We start from the raw sequence: 22,874 nt of genomic DNA on the forward strand, positions 1-22,874 counted from the left end.
CTAAGTGACCAGCGCTGAGGGGGCTACTTGGTAGAAGTAAAAGACCTAGTCCCCACCTTCAAAAGAAATCACAGACCAGCTGGGAAAACTGCGTGTGGGCACTCCGAACTTTCAGCAGCTGCACAAAGTAGTAGCTTGTTAACTACAAGGCTGAGTGATAGACAATCAATATTACAGTCATTCAAAGATGGAGGACACCAAGGCCCATGGCCTGGGCTCCTTGCTTGGCTGGAAGAATGCAAAGGAGAGAACAGACTTAAGAGACTATTTCTAAGGGATACGTTGATAGGCCCCTTCCAACTCTGCATTTCCAGTCCCAGCGCCTGGGAAAGTAGCAGAAGCAGTGAGAGAACAAGTGAATCAGAGTGGCCCTGATGAGAGGGAAAGGCGATTACACGAAGCTTGTCTTCTATTGTCTGTGTTCTGATGCTCTGAAATAGGGGGCCTTGCTGACTCTGGAGAGACTGCCCCTCCCAGGGTAGCCAATTCCTAGAGATAGAAAAGGACTCTCCTGAGAGCACACCTTTCATATGCCAACCAACCAATCCAGAACTCACACTCACAACCACCTCCTTTATCAGCTGGCACACTCCAGGCCACTATCCCCCTGCCCCCATCACCCCAGGGCCAAGCAGCCAACGACTCGGGACAGACCCTATGCCCCAGAGCGCGTTAAAGTTATGGAAACCAGCCAATCCTAAACCTGCCTGCCCTGCTTTGCCTGCTTCCCGTGGAAAGCACAGCAGAGGCTCCTGTCCACATTCTCCCCTTCCTCCCCCTGCCTCCTGACCAGCCCTGGTGCTTCCCGGTGCAGCCCTCCGTGCTGTGCATGCCCCTCCTGTTGAGATCTGTGAGTATAACAATCTACCTTTTCAATGGCTGTTTTCTCCTCATCTGTTGGCTTCACCATACCTCAATAACAATAAAATCTACTTTTTAAAACAGTGATGGATTCAGTTTGGGACACACTGAATTTTTTCTAGTTGTTTCACATGTGTCAGAGAGAAAGCAAGCTACAATGTATAGAGCCAAGGAATCAGAAGTCTTGAGTTCAAGTCCCAACCTCTCCTTTCTACTTACACAGCTTGACCCAAGTGACTGAACTTCTCAGGCCATCAGCTTCCTTGTGTATAAAGTGGGAACGCTATGCTATGTATAAGAGGCATGTGTGAGACGATATGAGATAATGGGTTGAAAGCACTTTCTAAACTATAAAGTTAAGATGTTACTACAATTCCCTGTCCTGACATACTGTAAAATCCTTAGCTATGGGAACCATCTCAAACTTCTCTTGGGCCTGTCACTCAGCGGTTAGCACACAGTCAGTGCTGAGAAAAGTATCACCAAATGACAGTGCCTCAGATGCAAAGGGTCTGAGTCTCTCTCCCCTTCCCACCCATTCTCATCCGAGCCTTACCTCCCTGGTAGAACTCTCCACAAACGGTCCCCCAAACATGGCAGCCATCCAGTCACAGCTGGAAATCAACAGGGGCTTGTGGGCACTGATGGTGCCATCATCCAGGATGAAGGTCACATCTGTCCAGGAGAAGAGGCACCACGTGAGGATGTGGTGAAAGAATGTGAGACACCCAACCCCAAGGGGCGACAGTGTGCCCAGACAAGCTGCCTCCTTCTGAGCCACAAGCTTTGGAGCGCTGTGCGACCAGCTCGCAAGGCTTGGGGCACAAGGCTTCAGGAGCACAACTACCACATCTCCAGGACACACAGCAGCTGAGATGACTCAGAATGCTAATCAAACCAACCCGGACTCCTCAGAGGGCTGCTTGGAGGGAACTCCCCTGCCTCCTGGCCGTGAGTTCCTAAGCACATTCCATACCTGAGAAGGTGCCTTTTGCCAAGCACTCCTTAACCCGGTTCGTCCGGCGGACGTGGAAGGCCTTGGTGATCTCCTGGTTCATAAAGGCCTCATTGTTGAGAATGTTGGCCACCATCATGCGCAGATCAAAGACCTCGAGCAGCTCAGCAATGTGGGCAATGTGCATGAGGTCCCGCTCCTTCTCATCCAGCTCCCCTGTGTACAGGTACTTGAGAACGGCCCGGAAGGGCCCCGGCTGGATGGAGTTGTCCATTTTTACCACCACCATCAGCCGGGATTTGTAGGTCAGTGGATCTTCTGCCATCTCTTCCTGGATGCTCACAAAAGCTCGGCTCCAGGAAGACAGCACTCGACCCCTCCCCGGCAGGTACCCTGTTCCATTGCCCCGTAAGATCCCGTCGCTGGTTGAGGCCCGAAGCCCAGCAGGACCAGATCCCCCACCCTCCTCCACGCTCTCACACACATCAAAGCTGGCTGCCCGAAGCAGGAAGTCCCGGCCATGGTGGTGGTGGTGGTGATGGTGGTGGTGTTGATCAGGGTGACCCCGGTGGTCCTCTGGGCGGGGGCCCCCTGGCCCCGAGGGGCCCCCCAGCTCCCCCTCACTCAGGTCCATGAGGAACAGGTCGTAGAACTTGGAGGAGGAGGTGGAGAGGTAGATCTTATGGGCAAAGATGCGCACCCGCTCCTGCAGCACCAGGATGACATCCGCGCACAGCGGGTCCTCCAGGAGGTGGGCGGGGCACTCCTCACTGCTGGAGGGGGGGTCGGGCACCACGATGATGGGAGGAGGTGGCTTAGGAGGCAGGAAGGGCGCCTGCAGCAGAGGCCGCTGCACATTGCGGAGGTGGGACTTCCAGAACTGCAGGTGCCGGCGGGAGATGAGCGCCGCCCGGATGGCATTGTCAAAGACGTCCTTGATGCCGAACTTGGCCACCACACTGGTCTCATAGTAAGGGATGCCCAGCTCCTTGGCCACCTCCCGACCCTTTTCCGGAGGAAGGATCTCATTGGGCTTGATGGGCCTGGTGGGTTGAAGGGAAACCAAACTCATGTTGATGGCGGACTGTAAGGGTGGGGAAAAGCAGCTCTCCAGAGCCTGTCCTTCTGCACCTGGTGGGAAGGTCTCTGCTCAGCATCTGTGGCCCTGGCCTCACTCCTGTTCTGCTCATTTCCACTGATCTCTGCCTTTCCTCCTCTGCCTGGCCAAATCCTACCAGTCCTCAGGGCCCACCTCCAATCCCCTCTTCTTCCAGGAGCCTTCCATATCTACGCCAGGCCCTGGTGATCTCCCTAGCTCAAAGAAGTGGTAGCACTAACTACCTCTCTAACAATTAGCACGCCATGTTCCACATTGGTTTTTAACATGTTCACGTATTCAGTTCATCTCTCAGCAATATTATAAGCCCTTTCACGCAGACTACCTCCTGTTCTCCTTCTCTCCTCATGATGCTTAGCCCAGTATTTTCCACACAGTGTGTAATAGATAAATGAATGAATGGATGGATGGACGAGTGAATGAAAGAATGAGCACTTCTGTTGGCTCTCTACATGAGCTTGCTTCAAATGGAGGGAGAGATGTAAGGCTCAGTGGATTCCCTCAGGGCTGACAGGGAGCCATGGAGATGCGCCCCTCCCTCTGTCTTCCTCCTTCCCCTCCCTAGGCACCAGCATCCCCTACCTAGCCAAGGGTCGCCTGGCCCTATTGACAGCCTCCAGGTCCGCGTAGCGCAGGTCCAGCTGGCAGCCCACCAAGATGACAGGTGCTCGGGGGCAGAAGTGCTTGATTTCTGGGTACCACATGGTCTTGACATGGTGGAGGGAATTGGGGTTGGCAATGGAGAAGCAAAGAACCACCACATCGGATCTGGGGGTGGGAGAGTGAGGTTATGGGCAGAGAAAGCAGCGGCAGGTTACCTGGCCCTGAAATGAGGGAGAACATGCCTCCCCACCCCTACCCGTAGAAACAATCCCACATCTGTCCTATGGACCTGCTCACTTGAGCTTACATAAAACGTACAATAATAGTACCCCTAATTTATGTCTAATTTAGCATTTTAGAGCTTCAAAGACTCTCATTTTGACCTCATAGTTACCCTGTGAGTTAGAAATTGCCATTTTTACCATGTCATGGCTCAGAAAAACCATCTCAGAACAGTTCTCCTAATCGCTCAAAGTCACAGAGCTAGCAGGCGGCAGGGCTAGGACTCCACCCAGGCCTCTTGCCCCCAGACAGGCTCCTTCCCCGGCCCTGGCCGCCGCCCCTGCGAGGCTCTGCTGTTGCTATTTCCTCCCAGTTTATATTTCTGAGCTGCTCCGTTGCTTGGCTCCCTGAGGCAGCCAGAGGCCTTCCCTACCTCCCATAAGCAAAGCGACGGTCTTTGTGGTGGTCTCCAAAGGTGTCCCAGAGGCGAAGGGAGACGCTGACGTCATCTACCACGTCTCGGGAGCGTTCCAGCACCTGGGTGGGGCAGGGAGGCAGGGAGGCATGGGAATCAAGGCAGCAGTTGTTAGGGTCTCTGCATATCAGCTCAGGGTGGTGCCAGCTCACCGCCCCCCCACCCCAGTTCCCAGGCAGCAAGGGGGTAGAGGGACAGGGCTAGGACCTCTCTACCCTGCACACCACTTTTATCCAGGTGCCATCTCTGCAGACTCAATAACAAGGCAGCCTCCCTGCTGGCCAGAAGGCGAGACCCTAAGAGGGCAGACTGTTACAGGCGTGGAAGGGATCTCTTAGGGAGCCTGCCCTTGTTCTAGCTTCCCCTGCAAATCGCATGTTTACGAGCCTCTGATCTTTCGGTATTAGCTGGCAGCTTCTTTCCTCCTCTCAGCTCTCTTCTCTCCAAAGAGCCCCCTCAGTTCTTCCCATTACTGGGGGCTGTAACTGCACAAGATGCCGTGCCCCAGGCAAAGCTGGGGTCCAAGGTACCAGCTCAGCCATGCAAACCACAAATGGGCAAAGACCACTCCCCCGCGGTGGGCTCCTCTTTGACCTCTCTCCAGGGGCTCCTTCCTCTTCAGCTGCCCCCATCCCACACCAGGTGAGGGTCCGTGAGCTCAGCACAGGCCCTACCTGGAGACACTGAGCTACAGCTTGGGAAGAAGCCCAGATGCACAGCGTGGACCCCCAGCCAGGAGGCCTTGCAACCTTACCTCCTGGCACACCCGATACTGGTCGATGGCCCAAACTGTGGGCACGTGGGTGGCAAGCAGCTGGTACTGGGTGAGGGTCGCATTGCAGGCCCGGGCACGGATGAGCCTGGTCTTGCCCACGGCGTTGTCCCCCACCACAACGCACTTGATGGTCTCTACGTTTGGCCTTTCATAATCCATGTCAGAATCCATTAATTGGGACCTGACGGAGAGGAGAGAAGCAGTCAAGACAGCTTCGCACACCAGCTCCCTGAGGGCCAGGGCCAGCAGCTCTCCTCAGCCAGGGCTGCCCCCTCTTCAAGCCGTGGAGCGGAGAGGAGGAGAAGGGAGTAGCTTTCTGGGCAACAGCTCTGAAGGGGCCGAGGAGGCAGGAGCCCATTCAGGCTGAGAGGGGCAGTCCCACGGGATGAGCCGCTCGTGCCCCTCCTGTTGCCACCATCCTCCAACTGGGCTTCCAAACGGGGGAGGGCTGTGAGAGGTCCCAAGGCGGAGCCTGCCCAGGGCCTGTCCCCACTCTCCCAGAAAGAGAAGAATCTGCCTGGGAAGCTCACTTCTCCTCCGCTCTCCTCCTCCCACCAGCAGGGCTGTGGCAGCAGAACAACAAACAGCTGAGAGAAGCAGAGTCGGGACCAGGTCCCCACCCTTCCCAGCATGCCTGAGGGCAGGGCCACTTTAAAGTTTAATGGACTTAGAGCTGGGTGCAGCATTCCTGGCCTCCACCTTTGCCTCTCTCCCTCTCTGCTTGTGGATTTCCAAGCCCTAGCTCCGACTCCCCTTTACAGAGATACCAAACTTTCTCCTCCCAGTCTCTCTGATCTGGGGAGGCCTCTGGGTGCACCTGAGCGGCCCACGGGCCTCCCCTCTCATGTGACCTGTGTGGTTCACTCAGCTGCAGGTCCAGCTCTAAGATGGAAGTGGGGGTAACTACGGGCCTGGGATAATATACTCCATGGCCAGTGGGCCCTCCCATCGCCTACCCAAGCCTGCCCTCCAAGCATCCTGCATCCAGTCAGGATGGGACCTTCTGCACTTCCCATTCCTAGGGAGGAGAGTTCTCAAGCTGGAAGCCCAAGACACCTGACACTCCTGGAAGGATGCTTGCTAAATTGACTGCCCAGGTAATAGGGTTTCTGGGGCAAGCAGAGGGTCAAAAACGGGCCTGGATTTCTGGGTAAATGCTTGCCTCAGTTTCCTTCTGTGTTGGGCAGAGAGGGAGTGGTTTGTCCACCCACAGAGAAGGATGGCTCAAATTAACAAACAGAAGGCCCTTCTGCAGTCAAAATGTCACATCAGTGTTCAAAAAGCTGTCACCAGGAGGCTTGAGGGGACTTTCGCTGGCAGCCTCCCAGCTGGCATCCACCCTCCTGGAAGGGTTGGGGGTCGGGGGGTGAGTAAGTGTAGGGCAAGCACTATTGGGGAGCTGGGTTTTGCCAGGGTCTTTGGCCTGCCCTTGCTCACATACCCAGTGTGCATGAAGTCAGCTGGGGGCTGGAGCAACCTGGAAGAATCCTTCCTAGGCCAAGGAAGGCTGCGCTCAGAGGAGTCCTGGAGGCTGCCCAGACGCCCTCACTGCTGAGCCATCCAGCCCAAGAGCCAGGCCACCAGCAGCAAGAGAGCTGCTCCATTCCTGCCGGGCTGTGACTGGATGCCAGCATGCAGGAATGCAGAGCTGAAATATCCAAGTAACAGTGGCAACTGGGATTTGCGCGAGTGGATACGTCTCGGCAACCTAAGCAAAAAGTACAGCAAGGACTTTTCAATGAGCCAAGAGCCTCCTTCTTCTTGGAAGTTTACAGGATCAGGACTCTAAACCACAAGGGGTCTCCAGGCAGGTCCCCATCCCCGTCTCCAGGGCAACAGTCCGCACCATTCCTTCTCCCTCCTCCACCCCTCCTCGTCCTCCCCAGCCAGCAACGGTTTTTCTAACCACCATCTTGCCTCCTCCCTGCTCTCTCTCCTGAGCTGAGGACCAACTGGGAACCCTACTTGGACAGTCCCTAGTCTCAAGTCAGGCAGCTGAGAGGATGGGTTGGCACTGGGAGGAATCATCTGGGTTGTGGTTTCTGTTTTATCGATTGAAGAACAAAACAGATAGGACGCCAAATACAAATACGTACAGCTGTAGGAGAAAGAAAAACGCACCAGCCAATAGAACTTCTTTCTCAAATTTAGATTCTAGAAGCATGTAGCTGTATAGGCAGAAGGGGGATGAGGAGGCACAAAGGAGGGGCATCAGTTCTTAAATCCAGGAGTATCTTGATGGCAAGGAGGCTGCCAGAACACCAGCAGAGCAGTGCCGGTCCAAGATCAGCGAGTTTATGACTAAAACACTCACGCACACCTTACGCACCTCTAGGGTTAAGTAGGGGATGGCCAACCAACAAGTAGGACAGCGCCAAGCACTGCTGAGAGTTTAGACAGCAGACCTGCTGGCTGCTGCCAGGCTGAGCGCCCCTCCCCATCCATTCCCCAGCTGCCCCTGCTTGCCTCCTCTGCTTGTACTTCAACTTCCTCCCTATTTTCATCATTCCCACCCACTTCACCCCTGTCCCAACTGCCTAACCGGCAAACTTCATTGTCATATTTAGGAAAGGGCAAATCACTTCACTTCTCTAGGCATCAGTCTGCCCTTCTGGAAAATGGGTATGAGAGCTTTGGAAGAAGGTATCCTAAAGCTTGGTGAATTTGTGGCAAGAGAGCCTGGGCTGAAAGGAGGTATCTGTCTTCTTATGTAATGTGGTATTATTATATAATGCTAGATTACATATCTCCATGTGTAAGTTCTCTCTTTCTTAAGATACAGACTGGCTCAGTTAAGCCAGCAGAACTCCTAGTTCAATCAGGCCTGTCTTAATTGAGGATCCTGTACAAAAGATAGCATGCCAATGCCAACTAATGTCATTTTTGCTCTAGAATATTGTTACTTTATTGTATGATTGCTAATGTATACGACCCACCCAATGAGATTCTTAACCTACCCTCTCCCTCTGGCATTCTCCTTCAATGACTCTAGACTTTTCCGCACAATTACCTCATCTCCATTCCTTCTGAGCCTCCTGACTAACCTCCATAAACTATGGCTTCCTTGCCACCCTGCCCTGGATATCACAACCCCAAATCACTGCACGCCCTCAATGATCCCAGAGTTGCCTGGAGCTCCCTCCCCACCCCATCCCATGGTCCCTGTGCCCCTCTCCAAAAACAGCATCCTGCTCACTGCTCTCCCAGCTGTGCGCTCAGGCCAGGCCAAAATGCAAGGTGTGCTCAGATTAGCTACAACCCTCCTGGGCTCCCACTCCCACCTCCCACAACCCTACACACACTCTTTGCAGAGCCCAGAAAAACCCCCCCTTCCCTCCCACAGCTGATAGGAGGCTTGTTCATCTGTAGCTGCCCTAGTCTGGTTGTCAAGGAAACGACAGAATCTCCCCGGGAGCCTGACTTGTCTCCTAGCAACCAATATCCCACATCCTGCATCTTACAAAATGCAAAAGGGAGGAATATCCTGAAAATGAAGGCAAAAATCAAGGAGGCTGGGTTGGGAAGAGAAGGGAGAATCGGAAAGAGAAGAGAAGAGAGGGTGGCCTCGGCATTAAAGGAGGCTCCCAAGGGGTGGCTGACATTGTAATATGGTGAAAGGCAGGGAGATGAATTCCCCTGCAGAGCCAATGAACAGCAAGGCCCACGGGATCTTGCACGGTCATATTAACAAAAACTAGAAGCCTGAATACCGAATAAGCCTTCTCAAACCTAAAATGCGGAAACATCGACAAACAACGCTAAGGATTTCTTCTCCCAGTAGTTTGCCAGAACTCAGATGTACAGACTGCAGTGGAGTTGGATTGAAAGAAAGATCTCCGAAACGACGAGCAAAGCACCCAGATTCCACTGGGTTTTAAGAGAAACATTTCCACCACTCTGGACCTTTTTTCCCGACACGCTGCTCTGCACACACACAAGACAAAAATTAAAATTAAAAAACGGGGAAGGGGAAAGGCTGCGAGACGCCAAGGCCATCAAGTCATCTTCCTTTCCCTAGAAAAACCCGGAAAAGGTTAGTCCCCCGCCCCCGAGAGCCCAGCAGCCTAAGCTACAGCCAAGGGACGAGCGAGAGCCGAGAGGATGTCAGGAGGGGCGAAGACAGGGCCCGGAGAGCGCAGGAGAAGCGGCGCGTTTCCAGAGGCTGTTTGCAACCCGGCCATAATAGAAATTAATCATTTACTTACACCTCTACATGTGACGGGGTAATTTCTAGTGTAAGGAACACATCTCTTCCTGCTAAGCACGCTCATTTTAGTGAAATGTCTAGGGTCACTCCGTGCGTGCAAGTTAGGACGATGCCGGCGCCGCCCCGCCGCTGCCGCCGCTGCCGCTACACGCTCCGGACCCGGGTCGCGTCAGCTCAGAAACTCTGACAAAGCAGCCCCGGCCGGACGGCGGGCCGGGAGCGGCCGCGCGCGGCTCTGCAGCCTCTGCCTCTTCCGGATCAGCATCGCCGCGCGCCCCAGGCGCCCAGCGTCATGGAGGCGGCTGCGCGCCGCCGCTCCGACCTCGGGCGGCCGGGCCGCGCCACCGCCGCCGGTCCTCCGGCTCGCGGCGGGAGGCGGCGCCCGAGAGCGGAGGAGAGGGGCGAGGCCGACGCTGCTCCGCGCCGGGCCGCTCGAAGGCGCGGCCGCCAAGACGCCTCGCGCTGCAGTCCAGGAGACCGCTCGCGACCTCCTTTTTTCATTCACAAAAAAAAGAAAGGGAAAAAAACGGAAAAACAGAGGAAAAAAAGGAAGGGGGGGAAGATCGCGTCCAGGCCGGCTGCTGCGACAGGCACCGCCCACCGCGGCGCTCGGTTGGTGGAAAGGGGTCGGGGGACGGAGAAGGGGCGGGGAAAGAAGGGGATTGGGCGCCCCGGCGGCCCGCCCCGGCCCCGCCCCCGGCGCCGCTCGCTCCCTCCCTCCCCCTCCCCTGCCCCTCCCGGCAGACGCAGCGGGGAGGGTCTCGGCTCACCCCCAGAACCTGGCGGCGGCGCTCTACCTGGGGAGGCGCGAAACCTCACTGGACTCCCACGAGGTTTTCCCCTTTCCTCCGGGAGGCTGAGAAAGAACTCTGAAAGGTATCCTGGGTCAGCCCTGGAAGGAATGCGAGTTAGGGGAGGGAACATTTTTTCCATGCCCCTTAAACCCAGGCCTCCACCACCTGCCCAGAAGGAGAGGAAGACACCGTTTCCGTACAAGCCCTCTGCCGGCTCGGGAGTTATCCTGGCACTTGAGGGCCTTCCTCCCACCATCACCACCCCCTGTGGCTACAGCCTATGCCTCCAACTGCCTTGGCCCTGAATGAGTTTCACAATGGGTCCCTGTACCACTGTACCTGTTAACCATCCAGGCCTTCTCTCTGCCACTCTTCTCCGGCAGTCTGCGCTTCCATCCCACCCCCATCTTATTGCCACTTTGAGTTCACCGATATCTTCTGACCTCTGAGAGAAATGCTGTGAAGACACTAGCCCAGGAGACGGTACCTAAGGCACCTTGGGGCTCTCTGCCTCAGTTTACTCCTCTGTAAAATAGGGAAGTTGTAAGGTATGACATCTGTAATATGAGTGGTCCTCAAAGGAAGTTTCCATGTTCAAGGCTGGTTAGACTTTGATGATCTTGACTGCTAGTAATTACAATAGTCAGCTCAGTCTGGTTTTATCCGTCTTGTCTGTTACTTCTAGACAGTGTTTAAAGCCCAGACTGACATGCCTTCCACCTAGCACTCTCCATCACACCTCCAGCTTGTGCTCTGAGGATGCAAATCCACTTTAATACTAGTTTATGCAAAATATGATTAGAAAGAGAAATCCATTGCCAAAAAAAGGCCAATAAAAAGTGAATTTTGTGTGGTCTGAAGCATGCTTCCCATGTGTGATTGTGTGTAGTTGGAAGTTGCCCATCAAGGTGTTTGTGATAAACACGGGTTCTGGCCTGGTCCACGTTCAGTAAGCGCCTCCTTCTGAATCTGCCTAGAGCTGGAGAAGAGGTTAGGGATGACTGAGGGTCCTACTTACTTCACACTTCTGGGGAGGCCCCTCTGTCCGTAAAACAAGGTATTGGTTTGAATACATGCTTAGCAAAGAAACTAAACCGTGTACAGGTGTGTTCTTCCCACATTTTTTGGCATTGAAGAGCCTCACCCCATCCTCTGTGTGCCAGAGCTCACTGCATCAAAGGAAAGCCCAGTATGAGCTCTCTGCACAGGGGCCACCAGAGCCACCAGGGGACAGGGTCTCTCCCACCAGCACCCTGTTCCCCACACCCAGCTCCAGAGCGCCAACCTTTCACAGGTCCTGGCAGCAGGCACAGCTCCAGGGCAGCATAGAGCAGGAAAACAGAACTGAGCTCCACCCAGAGTTGTGAGGCTACCAGGCCTGCAGCTTTGGGGCCCAGGTCCTTTCCCTGCTTGGAGAAAGAGTCAGCCTGCATCCCCCACTGCCCAGCCCTGGGCTGTCTGGGAGCCTGTGCAGACCTCTCCCTCAAGCCAGTCTACAAGGCCCTGGTGTTTCTCACTCCCAGCTCAGTGACTGGGATCCAGCTCTTTCCTCCCAGTACAACTGAAGATTCTCGACACGAAACACAGATCACCACCAAGCTCTGCCCTCCATCTCTGCCCCAGTTGTGGCCGATGCCAGGCCTTCTCCCCACCCTGACCCTCAACTCACCCCTCCTGGCTACTCCAGAGAGCCTCAAGATCTCGGCTCCTGGGCCAGTGATCTGGCTACCAGCTTGCTTCATCCGTGCCTAGCCCTCCAGTGCCTGAGCTCCAGAAAACAGGGCCATCCCCTGAGGCCAGGTTCCTCGCCAGCAACCAAAGAGATGTCAGCAGCCCAGTCTGGGTGGGCTCTGTCCCAGTCCCCAGCTCTAGCCATCAGCAGCATCTCAGCACAGGCAGCTCCCCACTCTCCCTCACCTTGCACCCCTCCCACCCCAAGCCTGGGGAATCTAGTTTCCTTGCTTCAGATTACTTCTCAAGTCAGGCCTGGTGGGAAGTTTTTCCAGAAAGACTCCTAGCCTCTTTCTCTCTCTGCCTCCTTCTTTCTTCTATTATACATGCACGCGCACACACACCCACACCCCAACCCCATCTGCCCAGTTCCCTCAGCGTGGAACCACTGGTGTGGTTCTTTGGAGCAGCTCAGAACCGGCTGCTGATTCCCCCACGTCACTGGCCAGCTGGGCTTCTCACTGCCCTTCCGCAGATGGGCCTGGGCAATGCCCTGCCACAGCCTGGCTTACTCGCCCCGGGAGGGCAATGCCTGGCTGCAGCCTGAGGTATTCCCGGTTCCACTGTGGTCTCCTGCTTCCCCCAACATTTCTTCCCTTACCAAAGCCTTCTTGTGACTCCTCCTTCCCAGTGACATAAACCTCTTGAACCTGTCCCCAAAGGCACTCCTTCCATCTATCCCCATGGCCACCCTCCTCAAGGGCATCGTGTGCCGCCTTTTTCCTGAAGTCCATGAGCAGGGGACCTAGTCTGGCGAGAGAGCTCTCCTTCCTGGTCCTCAGGAAGGCGCCCGTGCAGCAGGCTCTCAGCCAGAACTCCAAACCCTCCTCTCCACGTGGCCCCTCCCCAGTGCCGGCCAGCTGTGCAGACCCCTCTCACTGAGCCCTCCTCCAACCTGCACGGTCCATCTGCTTCACAGGCAGCTCCAGCCCTTTGACTATTTGCAGGCTACGAACCTCTCTTCTCTCCACCCCTGTCCTGGAGCACCCGAGCCTCTGCAAAGCCTACCCAACAGGGCTTGTAACGTGAGCTCTGCCCCTCTCCTCTGCAGCGTGCAGAGTCTGGGACACACGGCATTGCCAGCCTGCACTTGGGGCAAAGTTCAGAAGCAGCCAAGAGCAAAGGCAGAGGCATCTCAAGATGCAGAGCCCCAGCAGGGTGGAGGAGGTGAATCTGGTAAGCCTGAAGTCTCTCAACCTCCTTGCCCGGGGCTCAGGGGGCACCTCCAGGTCTCCACAAGGAGGCAGGACCCTTCCAGGCCTTACCAGAGCAGTTCTCTCAACCTGAACACTGCTCCTTTTACCACCCACTTCACCTGGACAGTGCTTACTCATCCTTCAAGTTTCACCCTACATGTCATTTCCTCCAGGAAGCCTTCCATGAATACCCCCTACAAAATCTGGGTTCTCTGCCCTGCCTCTGCTCTTCCCTAATAATACCAACCACACTGCTCTATCACTGGGTGTCTCTCTCCCTCTCCATATTGAGAACTTTTTAGGGAAGGGACTGTGCTTATTCAAAAGAGTATCCTTTGTGCTGGTCTGGCAACAAGCGCTCAACAGGCACTCAGTAAATGCTTGATGGATAAATGAATGTTTGGGGAGGAGAACTGGAGGTGGGAGGGAGTTGACACCACCCAGTGGCTACTCACGTGCTGTCCAGAGAGGTCTTCCACAGGTCGTACCGGCCTTTCCTTCCGACTGCCATTGCTCTGTGCTCCCTTGGGGCTCCTGGTTGAGCTGGATGGAAGTGAATGAGGCAGAGCAGGGAAAGACAGCGGGGGAAGGAATGAGCACAGCGTGAGTTACCCGGACCCGGAGAGGCACCACCAGGTCGGTCAGCCCAAACGGAGAGTCCTACTCAGGGCAAGAGCATGGCTCCTAGTGTCCAGGCCAGTAGGCTGAGACACCCAGCCTGGGGACCAAGACAGAGGTCACCCCAGGGGGTCAAGGGGCTACCCAGGAGGCAAGAACCAGGGTCAGGGTTCATCCCATGCTATGGGCATCTGCACTTTCTGAACTGGTTTGGTAATTTGGAAAGAGCGGTCTGTTGTCCATCAGGAGGCCTGGATTCCATCCTCATGCAGCTGTGTGACCTTGGACAATTCCTTCTCCTCCCTGGGACCCAGCCTTCTCATCTTCAAGGGTTGGGTCAGGTGACTTCCAAGATGCATTCCAGCACTGACGTCTGAAATGGGTTCCTAGCATGGAAAGCCTGTATTTTATCGGTCATCCTTTTCACTGGAGCAGCTCCTGACCCAAACTGGGACTCAGCAAAACACCAGCTGGTGGCCACCAAGGCTGAGAATGGAAGAAGGAGGCATTTGGGGGCAGGAGGGAGGGATTAGGCACATGGTAAGAGAGTCTAATTCTGCAATTGTCCCCACCTTTAGCTTCCGTCAATGGTCTGTCACAATCTTGGGACCAGTTCAGCCAAAGAAAACTCTAGAATTTCTGGAGAGATTGGGAATGATCAAGGAAGGGATTGGAGAGGCCAGCTGGGCACCTTTGGAAGCAGTTGGCACTGTGTCATTAAAGGGGAATGGAAGAGCATCTTTGTGACGACACCCCAGGGGCAGATTGTGACAGGGCAGAAGGAAGCCAAGGGAAGAAGAGGCCCCTGAGCCAGGTGTGGGCAGGGATATGGGCAACCGTGGCCCTAAGAGCCCAGAGTGAAAAGAAACTAAAGCACAGAAACAGCCATTGCACTAGTTGGTGCCGACCTTGCTGGCCTCCCCTCCACCAAGAACTGGCTGTGTGACTTTGGGCAAGGAGCTTAATCTCTCTGGTCTTCCATTGGCGATAACAATATTACTTGCCTGAAGACAGGGGGTGACTAGATGATCTTCTCACGGCCCCTTCCAGGAGTGAGATCAGAGACTGTGTGATCCTTCTAACTCTTCCTCCACTTCTGCTTCTCCCTATCACAGACCTGTGGTTTGTGCCCCTGTGTAAAGGGGGACCCTACTCCCATTTGTGCCTATGCCACCTGGGCCACCTATGGCGAGCAGACAGCCCAGAGGGCATGGGGCAAGGCTAGGGAGCTGGAATTCTGACAGCCTAACACACCAGGCTCAAAAAGTCCCCTGCCCCCCTTGGCCCTGGTGCCTGGTGGGTCTCCTGAGGAAATGAAGAAACCAGGTGAGGCAGTGAAAGGAACCTGAGTGAGAATTCTGCTGGGGATCCTCAAAGTCCGGCCAGCCCCCGCAGCCTTCCTACAGCCTCAGCACCGTGGGGCTGGCCGGGCTGCTCAGAGCAGAACTGAAGAGCCCACTGCCGGTCTGGTCTAAGCAGGCTACAGCCAGCCCCAGCTGTCAGAGATCCAAGCGTGCCAGCCCCTCGGCCCACTCGCCCCAGCCCCTCTGTCCTGGCCTTCCTCCCAGGAAGCCACAGCTGACTGAGGCCTCCATGAAACATATGCTGCAGCTTTGAAGCAGCTCCTTGTCCAGCAGAGAAACTTGAGCATTTCTTGGCCTAGGTCTTTAAAGTACCACCACCACTGATGCCATGGGGGAAATGCACGATCCACCCTGAGTCTCCTGGGACGCTGACTTCTCAGGACAGTGCACCAGAAGCTACCATCAGGCAGGCCTGCAGCAGAAAGCAGCTAGATGGTGTTACTTCTGCCCTGTTTTATAGGCAGAAAAGTGACAAGAAGGGGTCAAAAATGCATCCCTCAGCCAATGTGTCCAGGCCCAAGATCCTGTCCTTCAAACAAGCTGTGGAGCTCCTGAGAGAGGGCAGGCCTGTTCCTGCAGTTCTGCAGAGCCGCAAGCGAGAAGCTCTGAGGAGGCTGATCACCCCAAAATAGACATGTTTTTTTTCACAACTTTTCCATGAGGCATTGGCATCTCTTGCAGCATGGAAAAAAAAATAGCCTGAACTGTTAACAAATCAAGATTATAAAAAGCCCCAATTGTTCCCCACAGGTCCTCACGTGGCTGCGGTGTTCTAGGAGGGCAGGGAGGAGGCTGGGAGAGAGGGCAGGGGAGGTGTGTGTCCAGTCTCCTCTCTTCTGACCCATTTTTCTCCCTTGGTAGTTAGTTTCTGCTAGAGCTCACAGGGACAATAGTTGATGTTAGGGACCAGAAGGGTTTTGTTGACCTCAGAAGTGGTCCTCTGTGAGTGTGCATTACTGTTCACTGCTCCAGATAAAGGAGTGCGCGGCAGGAACGGGGCATTCTAAGAGAGTAGTGGCCCTGCAGTGAGGCTGGTTTGGCTGAGGCTGCCCCACCGGCAGGCAGGGCTTGTTGAGTGAACACTTGGAGGCTCAGTGTTCTCGTCGAGGTCAGCCCAGCCTGAACCTGGATCCGCCTTGCGCACTGCTGCATGTCTGTAACCAGATATGAGTTTGGGGCTGTAGCTGCTTGTGACCCAGGGTAAAGGATTGTCAGGGGCAATCCAGGAAGGGACCTGGTCCTCACCTGCGCCCTGGGCTCCTCTTGCAGGGCTCCAGAACAGCCTCTGCAGAGCCACCCTGCACCCTTCGCCCCAGCGCCAAGCCCTCCTCTTGGTCCTTGGACTCCAACAACAGAGAGAGAGAGTGGTGCGAAGGTCCTGGAGTAGAGTCCGCGTTCCCGCCCCTCGGGGTCCCCGGTGAAATCAGGTTGACCTGGATGATATCTGAAGAGTCTCTGGCCCTTTTCTTTTATAACCAGAGGAAGAGAGTTCCCCAGCTCCCCTGACTCCATGTTCCCCACAAAGTCTGGATGGGACAAGGACCCCCTCCATCACCTCAACAAGCCCGCTTCCTTTCTTCCCCTTCTCTCTTTCCTTTGTCTCCCTATTCTCTCCTCTCCCTTCCCCCACCTCCTGCGCAGAGATTTCCATAAACATATACACACGTGGCTCCAGTTTGGTCAAAGATAGGACAGTGTGTTAACTGAGCGGATTGGCAAACAGCCAGGACACGAGGGACCCTCCTGGGCATGGATGGTCCTCAAGGCAGGCAGCCAGGGAGCCAGGGAGTGCTGGCCAGAAGTGTCCTGGGGTAGTGACAGTTCAGCTCTGCCCCAATTGTGGCCGATGCCAGGCCTTCTCCCCACCCTGACCCTCAACTCACCCCTCCTGGCTACTCCAGACAGCCTCAAGATCTCGGCTCCCGGGCCAGTGATCTGGCTACCAGCTTGCTTCATCCGTGCCTAGCCCTCCAGTGCCTGAGCTCCAGAAAACAGGGCCATCCCTGTTCTGAGCGACCAACCGGGCAGCTGTATTTCTCTGGCCTTCTCTGGACCCAACAGCCCTCTCTCAGGCTCTGACCAGCCACTTAGCAGCCAGTTACCCCAGGGAAATTGCAGCCCTTCCCAGGGGCATGGTTTTTAAATGTCTGAGAAGGGGACCCAGCTTCGTGGAGATTCCAATGCGCCCTGTCTCAGCCAAAGCATCGCTCTGCAGGATGTGGTCATTACCCGCTCAATGGGCTCTGGGGCAAGGCTGGAGGTGAGATGAGGAGAAGGGAGGCAGGCCAGACCTCAGGGCAGCTGACACCGGGACACCGCGGGGAAAGCTTCACAGGTCAGCCCACTCGACAGCCTGTGGGGCAGGACCTCAGCCAGCCGGGTGGCAGGGGCAGCAGGGTGCTGCCGCTGCGCCCTTGGAAACACAGTTCAGGGCCCTCTGAGGCCACTGGAAGGTATGCCTCAACTTAGCCTCGCAGTCTGGGCCTCACCACATGCTCGAAAGTCCACCCCTCCCACCCCTGCCACCTTGTTTTTCTTTTGCTCTCTGAGAGGAATCTCCTCAAGCCAGAGGCAGTGTAAAGAGGGGACTTACGTCCTGCCGTCTTCACACCCCAGCAGGGAGAGCTTGGGGCAGCAGACTGGCTCCAGCAGACCTCGGCTTATGTCCCTTCCAACCACCATTTTACCCATGCAGAACAGAGGACTGGGAGCCACGGTGCTGGGAGGTTTAGGTCAGAGTCCTGAGCGCACACTGCCTCCCCAGGGCCCACGCAGTGGCCATTTTGTGGGCAGAGGTGGTGTGGGCCACCAACAGCCCTCCAGACTGAAGGCACATGACCTGCCCATGCAACCCAAGTCACATCACTCATCCTGCATCTGGAGAAAAGTGAGACTTGTTTGCTCATTCGCTCATTTATCCTTTCTTTCACTTATCACACGCATCTGAGGCTCCTACTAGTGCCGGACACTGTGCCAGAGCTTGTGAGGATCATAAAATGATAACGACTCCATCCCTGTCATCAGGGAGCCTTAATTTTAATAATAGCGATAATTTATCAAGAGTTTACTGCATGCCCAGTATTGGGCTGCATGTACTACTACACTTAAACTTCAAAACAATCCTCTGAGGAAACACTACAATTATCCCCATTTGATGGATGAGGAAATGGAAGCTTCAAGAAGTGCTGTGGCTTGCCAGGGTCGCAAAGCGGGAGGGACAGAGCAAGGATTCTAACCCAGCAGCTGGCTCAGAACATCTCAGGGGAGACCACACAGCCCCTGAGTCCCTTACAACCTCACGCCCTGACTTTAGAGCATTAACATGTTGTTCTTAATTCATACAAAAATAACCCTCTTTATCTTACAGGTGAGAAATCTGAGGGCCAGAGTGGAAAATGGCCATGCACAGTCACACAGGGAGTGTGTGGCCATGTCAGGCCCAGTGCTGTGGCCCCTGCACCGGACTTTATCTCTCGGCTTCTATTTCCTCATTCATGAAACCACGCGGTTCCATTGGATGACCTCCCCCACTTTTGAATTTCTGACTGTGTGATGTTATCATACAATGTTGTTTTCTGCCATCGGAGAGGGTCAACAGGAGCTCCGTGGCCGTAGGGAGACAGAAAGCAGAGAAGCAGGAACGGACTAGCTAAGACTTGCCTCAAACCCCTCTCCCAGCCCACACCCAGCCCAGCAATCCTTGCCCCACAGGGAGCCAAGAATGTGGAAATGTTTTCATGCCTCAAGGCACAGGATTTTGACTCAACTGATGGGGTATATATATATATATATGTCAACGGAGGATCTGACAGGTCTCAACAGCTGGGGATGAGGAAATATGCCCTAGAGATGGGGAGACAGGTAGAAGACGTAAAATTAATGTAGCTTAGAGCCCTGGGCAAAGGTTAACTGTGAACATGGTCAGCTAGATCCTTAAATGGTCACTTCACACAGCCCCTCTTAGATAGGCTGACACTTGTGGGCTGTACCCATCTCCACCTTTGCTAATGCCCACAGCCACCCACCTCTCAGCCTTGGCCCCTTGTCTGAGTGGCCGCAGCCTAGAAGGGACACCCTCAGGTCCCAAGAAGCCTTTGCCTCAGCCTGGTCCCTGCCTAGAACAAAGGAGCTCCTTCGCTCAGCTACTCCTCTGCAGGAAGTGACCGCAGCCTGGCCCAGGGTCTCTGCTGCCCTGGAAGGAATTCCCAGTGCAAGCCTGAGAGTCCTTGGCCAGGTGGGACTAGAAAGAGGCACCAAGTTGAGAGGGTGAGAATTAGGGCTAAGGATGCTGCTCAGTTCCTGTTTGGAGAAATGCATCCTACTGCCTGAGGGGTTGGGGAGCTCCAAGAGTGAGAGGAGCTGTTCAGGGGCTGCACAGAGGCCAGGGTGAGCAGGCAGGAGAGGCCAAGCACAGGATAACTGGCCTCGTGGAGGCATCGCTGGAATTGGCAGTGGCCCTGCAGGTTGGGGAGGGACAGAAGACAGAGCAGGCGAGAGGGCCTAGGCAGCCACAGAGTCACAGGCTGCCCTGGCTCCGTCCTGGCCAGGGGTGCCTTTGATTGACAGGGATGAACCGGGCTGTTAGAGAGACATGCCTGGTCAGCCGCTTGCTCCACTGCCTCCCCTTCCCTCCTGGCCAGGTTCACAAGGAGAGGGGAACCCAGGCCTGCCGCTGACTTGTGGCCCCTTAGACACTCCCTCCGGGTTCTCCCATTGCAGGTGGAACCCCCCACTGCCTGCCCTGAGACTGGCTGCCTCGGGTTGCTGGGCCACAGTTGAGCGGCTACTATACCTGGATGGGTAAGACACGTGATTCCTTACCCCACCCACCCCTGGTGCTGCCTTCACATCTCCCACCTTCCGAGGAGACTGCATTCTGAGACCCGCACATCCTCCTGAGTGCTGGGAGGGACCAGGTGAAGACAGGGGAGCACCTAGGCTCAGAGAAAGAGCCCAGGGGTGGTCTCGGACTGGTGGGGTGTGAGTCGTAGACTTACCTGCTGCCTCTCCTCTGGGGCCCAGCTGGCCTGTCACCATTCCCTGTCCGAGAGTAGTGTCCTGGGCCAGGTCAGTGGGAGGGAATGTGTGAGGAAACAATACATGGACTTTAAGGGCTGAGAGCCCAAGCCCAGCCTATGGGGAGCCAGGTGAGGGACATGGTTACCATATCCAGGGGTGGGGCCAGAGGGCTGGCCTCCTGGTTAGTTCCCTCCCCATCTAGGGCTGCGCAGAGCCCACAGATAAGCCACCCGGGCAGGAGGTCCCATTCCCATCTTTGAACAGGTGAGCATTCTTGGTATCTTGGCCCAGACCCTGGCCCTGGGGCCCTGCCTTTGGTTTGTCCTCAGGCTCTCATTCCGACTTCTGTCCTGGCCTCTCCTCCTCCTCGGTGACTCACATTGCTTTGGAATTTCACTCATTGGCTTTTTCTGACGCACATCCTGGGAGCCCGGCCGGGAGCCAGGGAACAGCACTGTTGCTTTACCCCCACAGGTGGTTGATTTGGGCGCCCTGAGCTGGAGGCTGTATGGAGTTGTGGAGAGGGAAGCCAGGCTGGAGAAGTGAGGCTGGGTGTGCAGCTGCTAGACAGGAAGGCTTTCTTCCTGCTTCCGCTCACCTGCACACAGGGAGACAATAAACAGGGAAAGTGATGGCTTGCGGTGGTCAGACATACCTGGCTGGCCAGCCAGGAAACTCGAGAAGATTCAGTGACTGAGTTTGAAACCTAGACTGGCCACTGTGCTTCTTGGAATGAATTTCTGACCTCAGTCCACCCTTTTGTGAGTCTTAAAGTTTTGATAGCCCCCAATTTGAATGCTAAGAATGACAGCCCCTTCCTCAGTTGATGGGGCTTACGTATCCCTCCCAATGACTGGAACCCTGTTATCTCCCCATTTTGGATTTATGTGAGGGGCTGGCTCTGGGTGGGATTGCGGAGAAGGAAAGGGCGGGTTGTCATGACCGTGCACTGGGCTGGGAATTGAAGACCTGGACTCATTCAGGTCTGCCATCGCCCCGACTTCTCCCCATCGGGGGCCTCCTCCATGAAAAAGGAAAGCTTCCCACTCAGCTCTTGCGGGTCTCTGATGCGTGCCTCCATAGCTCTCAGTGGCCCCCTGGTTCTCTGTGTCCCCCTTGCCTTCACTCCTCCAGAAGGTGATTTGCTTCCCCATTCTCTGCCCCCAGACTGCCGTGATGTCTGATCTCCCCCAGCTGCCCAGCACTCAAGGACTCACAGTCTCACCTGCCCCTTCCAGCTCCTCTCCCGGGAAGTAAAGGGCTCTGTGCCATTCTGACAGGCTGACCCCTGGAAGTGCACGAACGGGGCAGGGCCAGGGGACATCCTCAGTGGATTCGGGAAACAGCCTGCAGCGTGTTGTGGAGCCCCAAAGAGTGACTTCCGTGAGAGGAACCATCAGCCAGGCCAGGACAGTGGGTCAGTGAAGAGGTCGCCCAGAGGCCTGGCAATGCCCTGCTCCCCGGTCTGCGTGTCCAGCACTCAGCTCCCCTTCTCCTCTAAGATGTGGGGGAGTAACAGGTGGGGATAAAGCAGTGAGCCTGAGCCGTGATACCCACACCAATTATTATCCTCAGGGATTGTTTTCAACTTAAAATCACCTTTAATAAGACCACTATACATCCTGACCAGGTAGGTTTAATAATTTGGAATCCCGAGTCAGATTGTCCGAGTGCAAATTAAAGGAGTTCCACTGACAGGTTCCGGGTGGCCGAACACCTCCTTCTACAGTCCCCACTATCTTCACATGAGGCACTATACGGTACATTAAAATATTACATGCACCCAACTGATAAAACAATAAGAATCCAAACAGCTGTGAACCCCTTACTCAACTTACAAAGTAGAACACGGCCAACACATGGCACACTTGAAGCCCCTCTTGTGGGACTCCCTCTCCCCTCTGACCTCTCCACAGAGGGACCCCTACGCTGCCCTTTGTGTTTGTCATTTCCTGCATGACTGAAGGTATTTTATATCATTTTGGGTGGGCTTCCCTAAGTAATACACTGTTTGGGCTTGCTTGTTTCTACACTTTGAGAAATGGTGTGATACTTCATGCACGTCGTCTTGTTGGACCTGCCTTTCTCAGCTTCATGTTGCTGAGGTACAGCCACACCGACGTGGGGAGCCATGGTTCCTCTGTCTTCACTGCCGGGTATTTAGGGCTAAAGCATAGTATTCTGCTGTCCAGCTCTTTGCTCTTATGAAAGCTGCTTCTTGGAATATTCTTGAGCTTGCCTTCAAGTGCACGTGCTCAAGTATTTCTCATGGGTAAATGCGTGGAACTGGCATTGCTGACTTGCAGGGCATGTGCATACTCAACTGGACAACATCGCACCTCAGTGTCTTCCCACGTGGCTCTGAAGCCGGCAGTGTAGACAAGTTCCAGCTGGTGCACATTCTCACCTCCACTGGGTGTTTCAGACTTACGCTCCAGCCTCTCTGTTAGGTGTGCAATGGTACCTGGGTGGTAATGCTCTGTTTCTCTGGTCTCTAACAAGGCTGAGTGGGAGTCTTCACATGTTTCGGTGCCTTTGTGTTTCTTCCTCTGTGAGGTACCCGTTCATGTCCTCTGCCCATTTTTTGGACACAGTCATTTTCTTATCATCAGTGATTTGTGCAAGTTATATATATATTCTGGAACTAACATTTTTCAGTTAATGAAAAAATATTTTATATATTAATATATATTTTAAAATTTGTATCTTTTAATATAGAAAAAATATTTCTAACTTTTTTAGTTAGGAAAGGGAAGGGAACGGAAGGAGACAGTGGAGCAGAGCCCCCCACTAATAGATGGAAAGACCAGGAGACTGGGGCAGAAGTTCCAAAACAGGCATTGCCATCATGCCCAGGGCCTCCCTTGGCCTGCAGGATAGAAACAGGGATGATGGCCCCAAACCAGTAGCCTCTGCGTTTTCCTGCAGGTAGGTTTA

The 22,874-nt window shown here is 54.8% G+C and overlaps 1 protein-coding gene across 3 annotated transcripts in view; it reads right to left on the reverse strand.

Moving 5' to 3' along the window:
• The window catches only part of RHOBTB2 (Rho related BTB domain containing 2), a 29,630-nt gene extending 9,693 nt beyond the window's left edge, over positions 1–19,937 (reverse strand). Inside the window, exons 1-7 of one of the 3 annotated variants that reach the window (XM_014867121.3) lie at positions 19,916–19,937; positions 13,392–13,479; positions 4,988–5,189; positions 4,192–4,295; positions 3,516–3,701; positions 1,838–2,859; positions 1,418–1,536 (exon numbers count right to left, since the gene is read on the reverse strand). In XM_014867121.3, the coding sequence (XP_014722607.2) occupies positions 1,418–1,536; positions 1,838–2,859; positions 3,516–3,701; positions 4,192–4,295; positions 4,988–5,189; positions 13,392–13,447 (1,689 nt within the window). In that variant the 5' untranslated portion in view covers positions 13,448–13,479; positions 19,916–19,937. Of the gene's footprint in view, positions 1–1,417; positions 1,537–1,837; positions 2,860–3,515; positions 3,702–4,191; positions 4,296–4,987; positions 5,190–6,449; positions 6,469–9,213; positions 9,815–13,391; positions 13,480–19,915 lie in introns of those variants that run through there. The other 2 variants (XM_014867123.3, XM_044766826.2) reach the window with 2 other exon arrangements.
• Positions 19,938–22,874: the final 2,937 nt, after the last annotated feature.

The sequence above is a fragment of the Equus asinus genome, chromosome 3, assembly GCF_041296235.1.
Source record: "Equus asinus isolate D_3611 breed Donkey chromosome 3, EquAss-T2T_v2, whole genome shotgun sequence".
In the NCBI taxonomy this organism is placed as follows: Eukaryota; Metazoa; Chordata; class Mammalia; order Perissodactyla; family Equidae; genus Equus; species Equus asinus.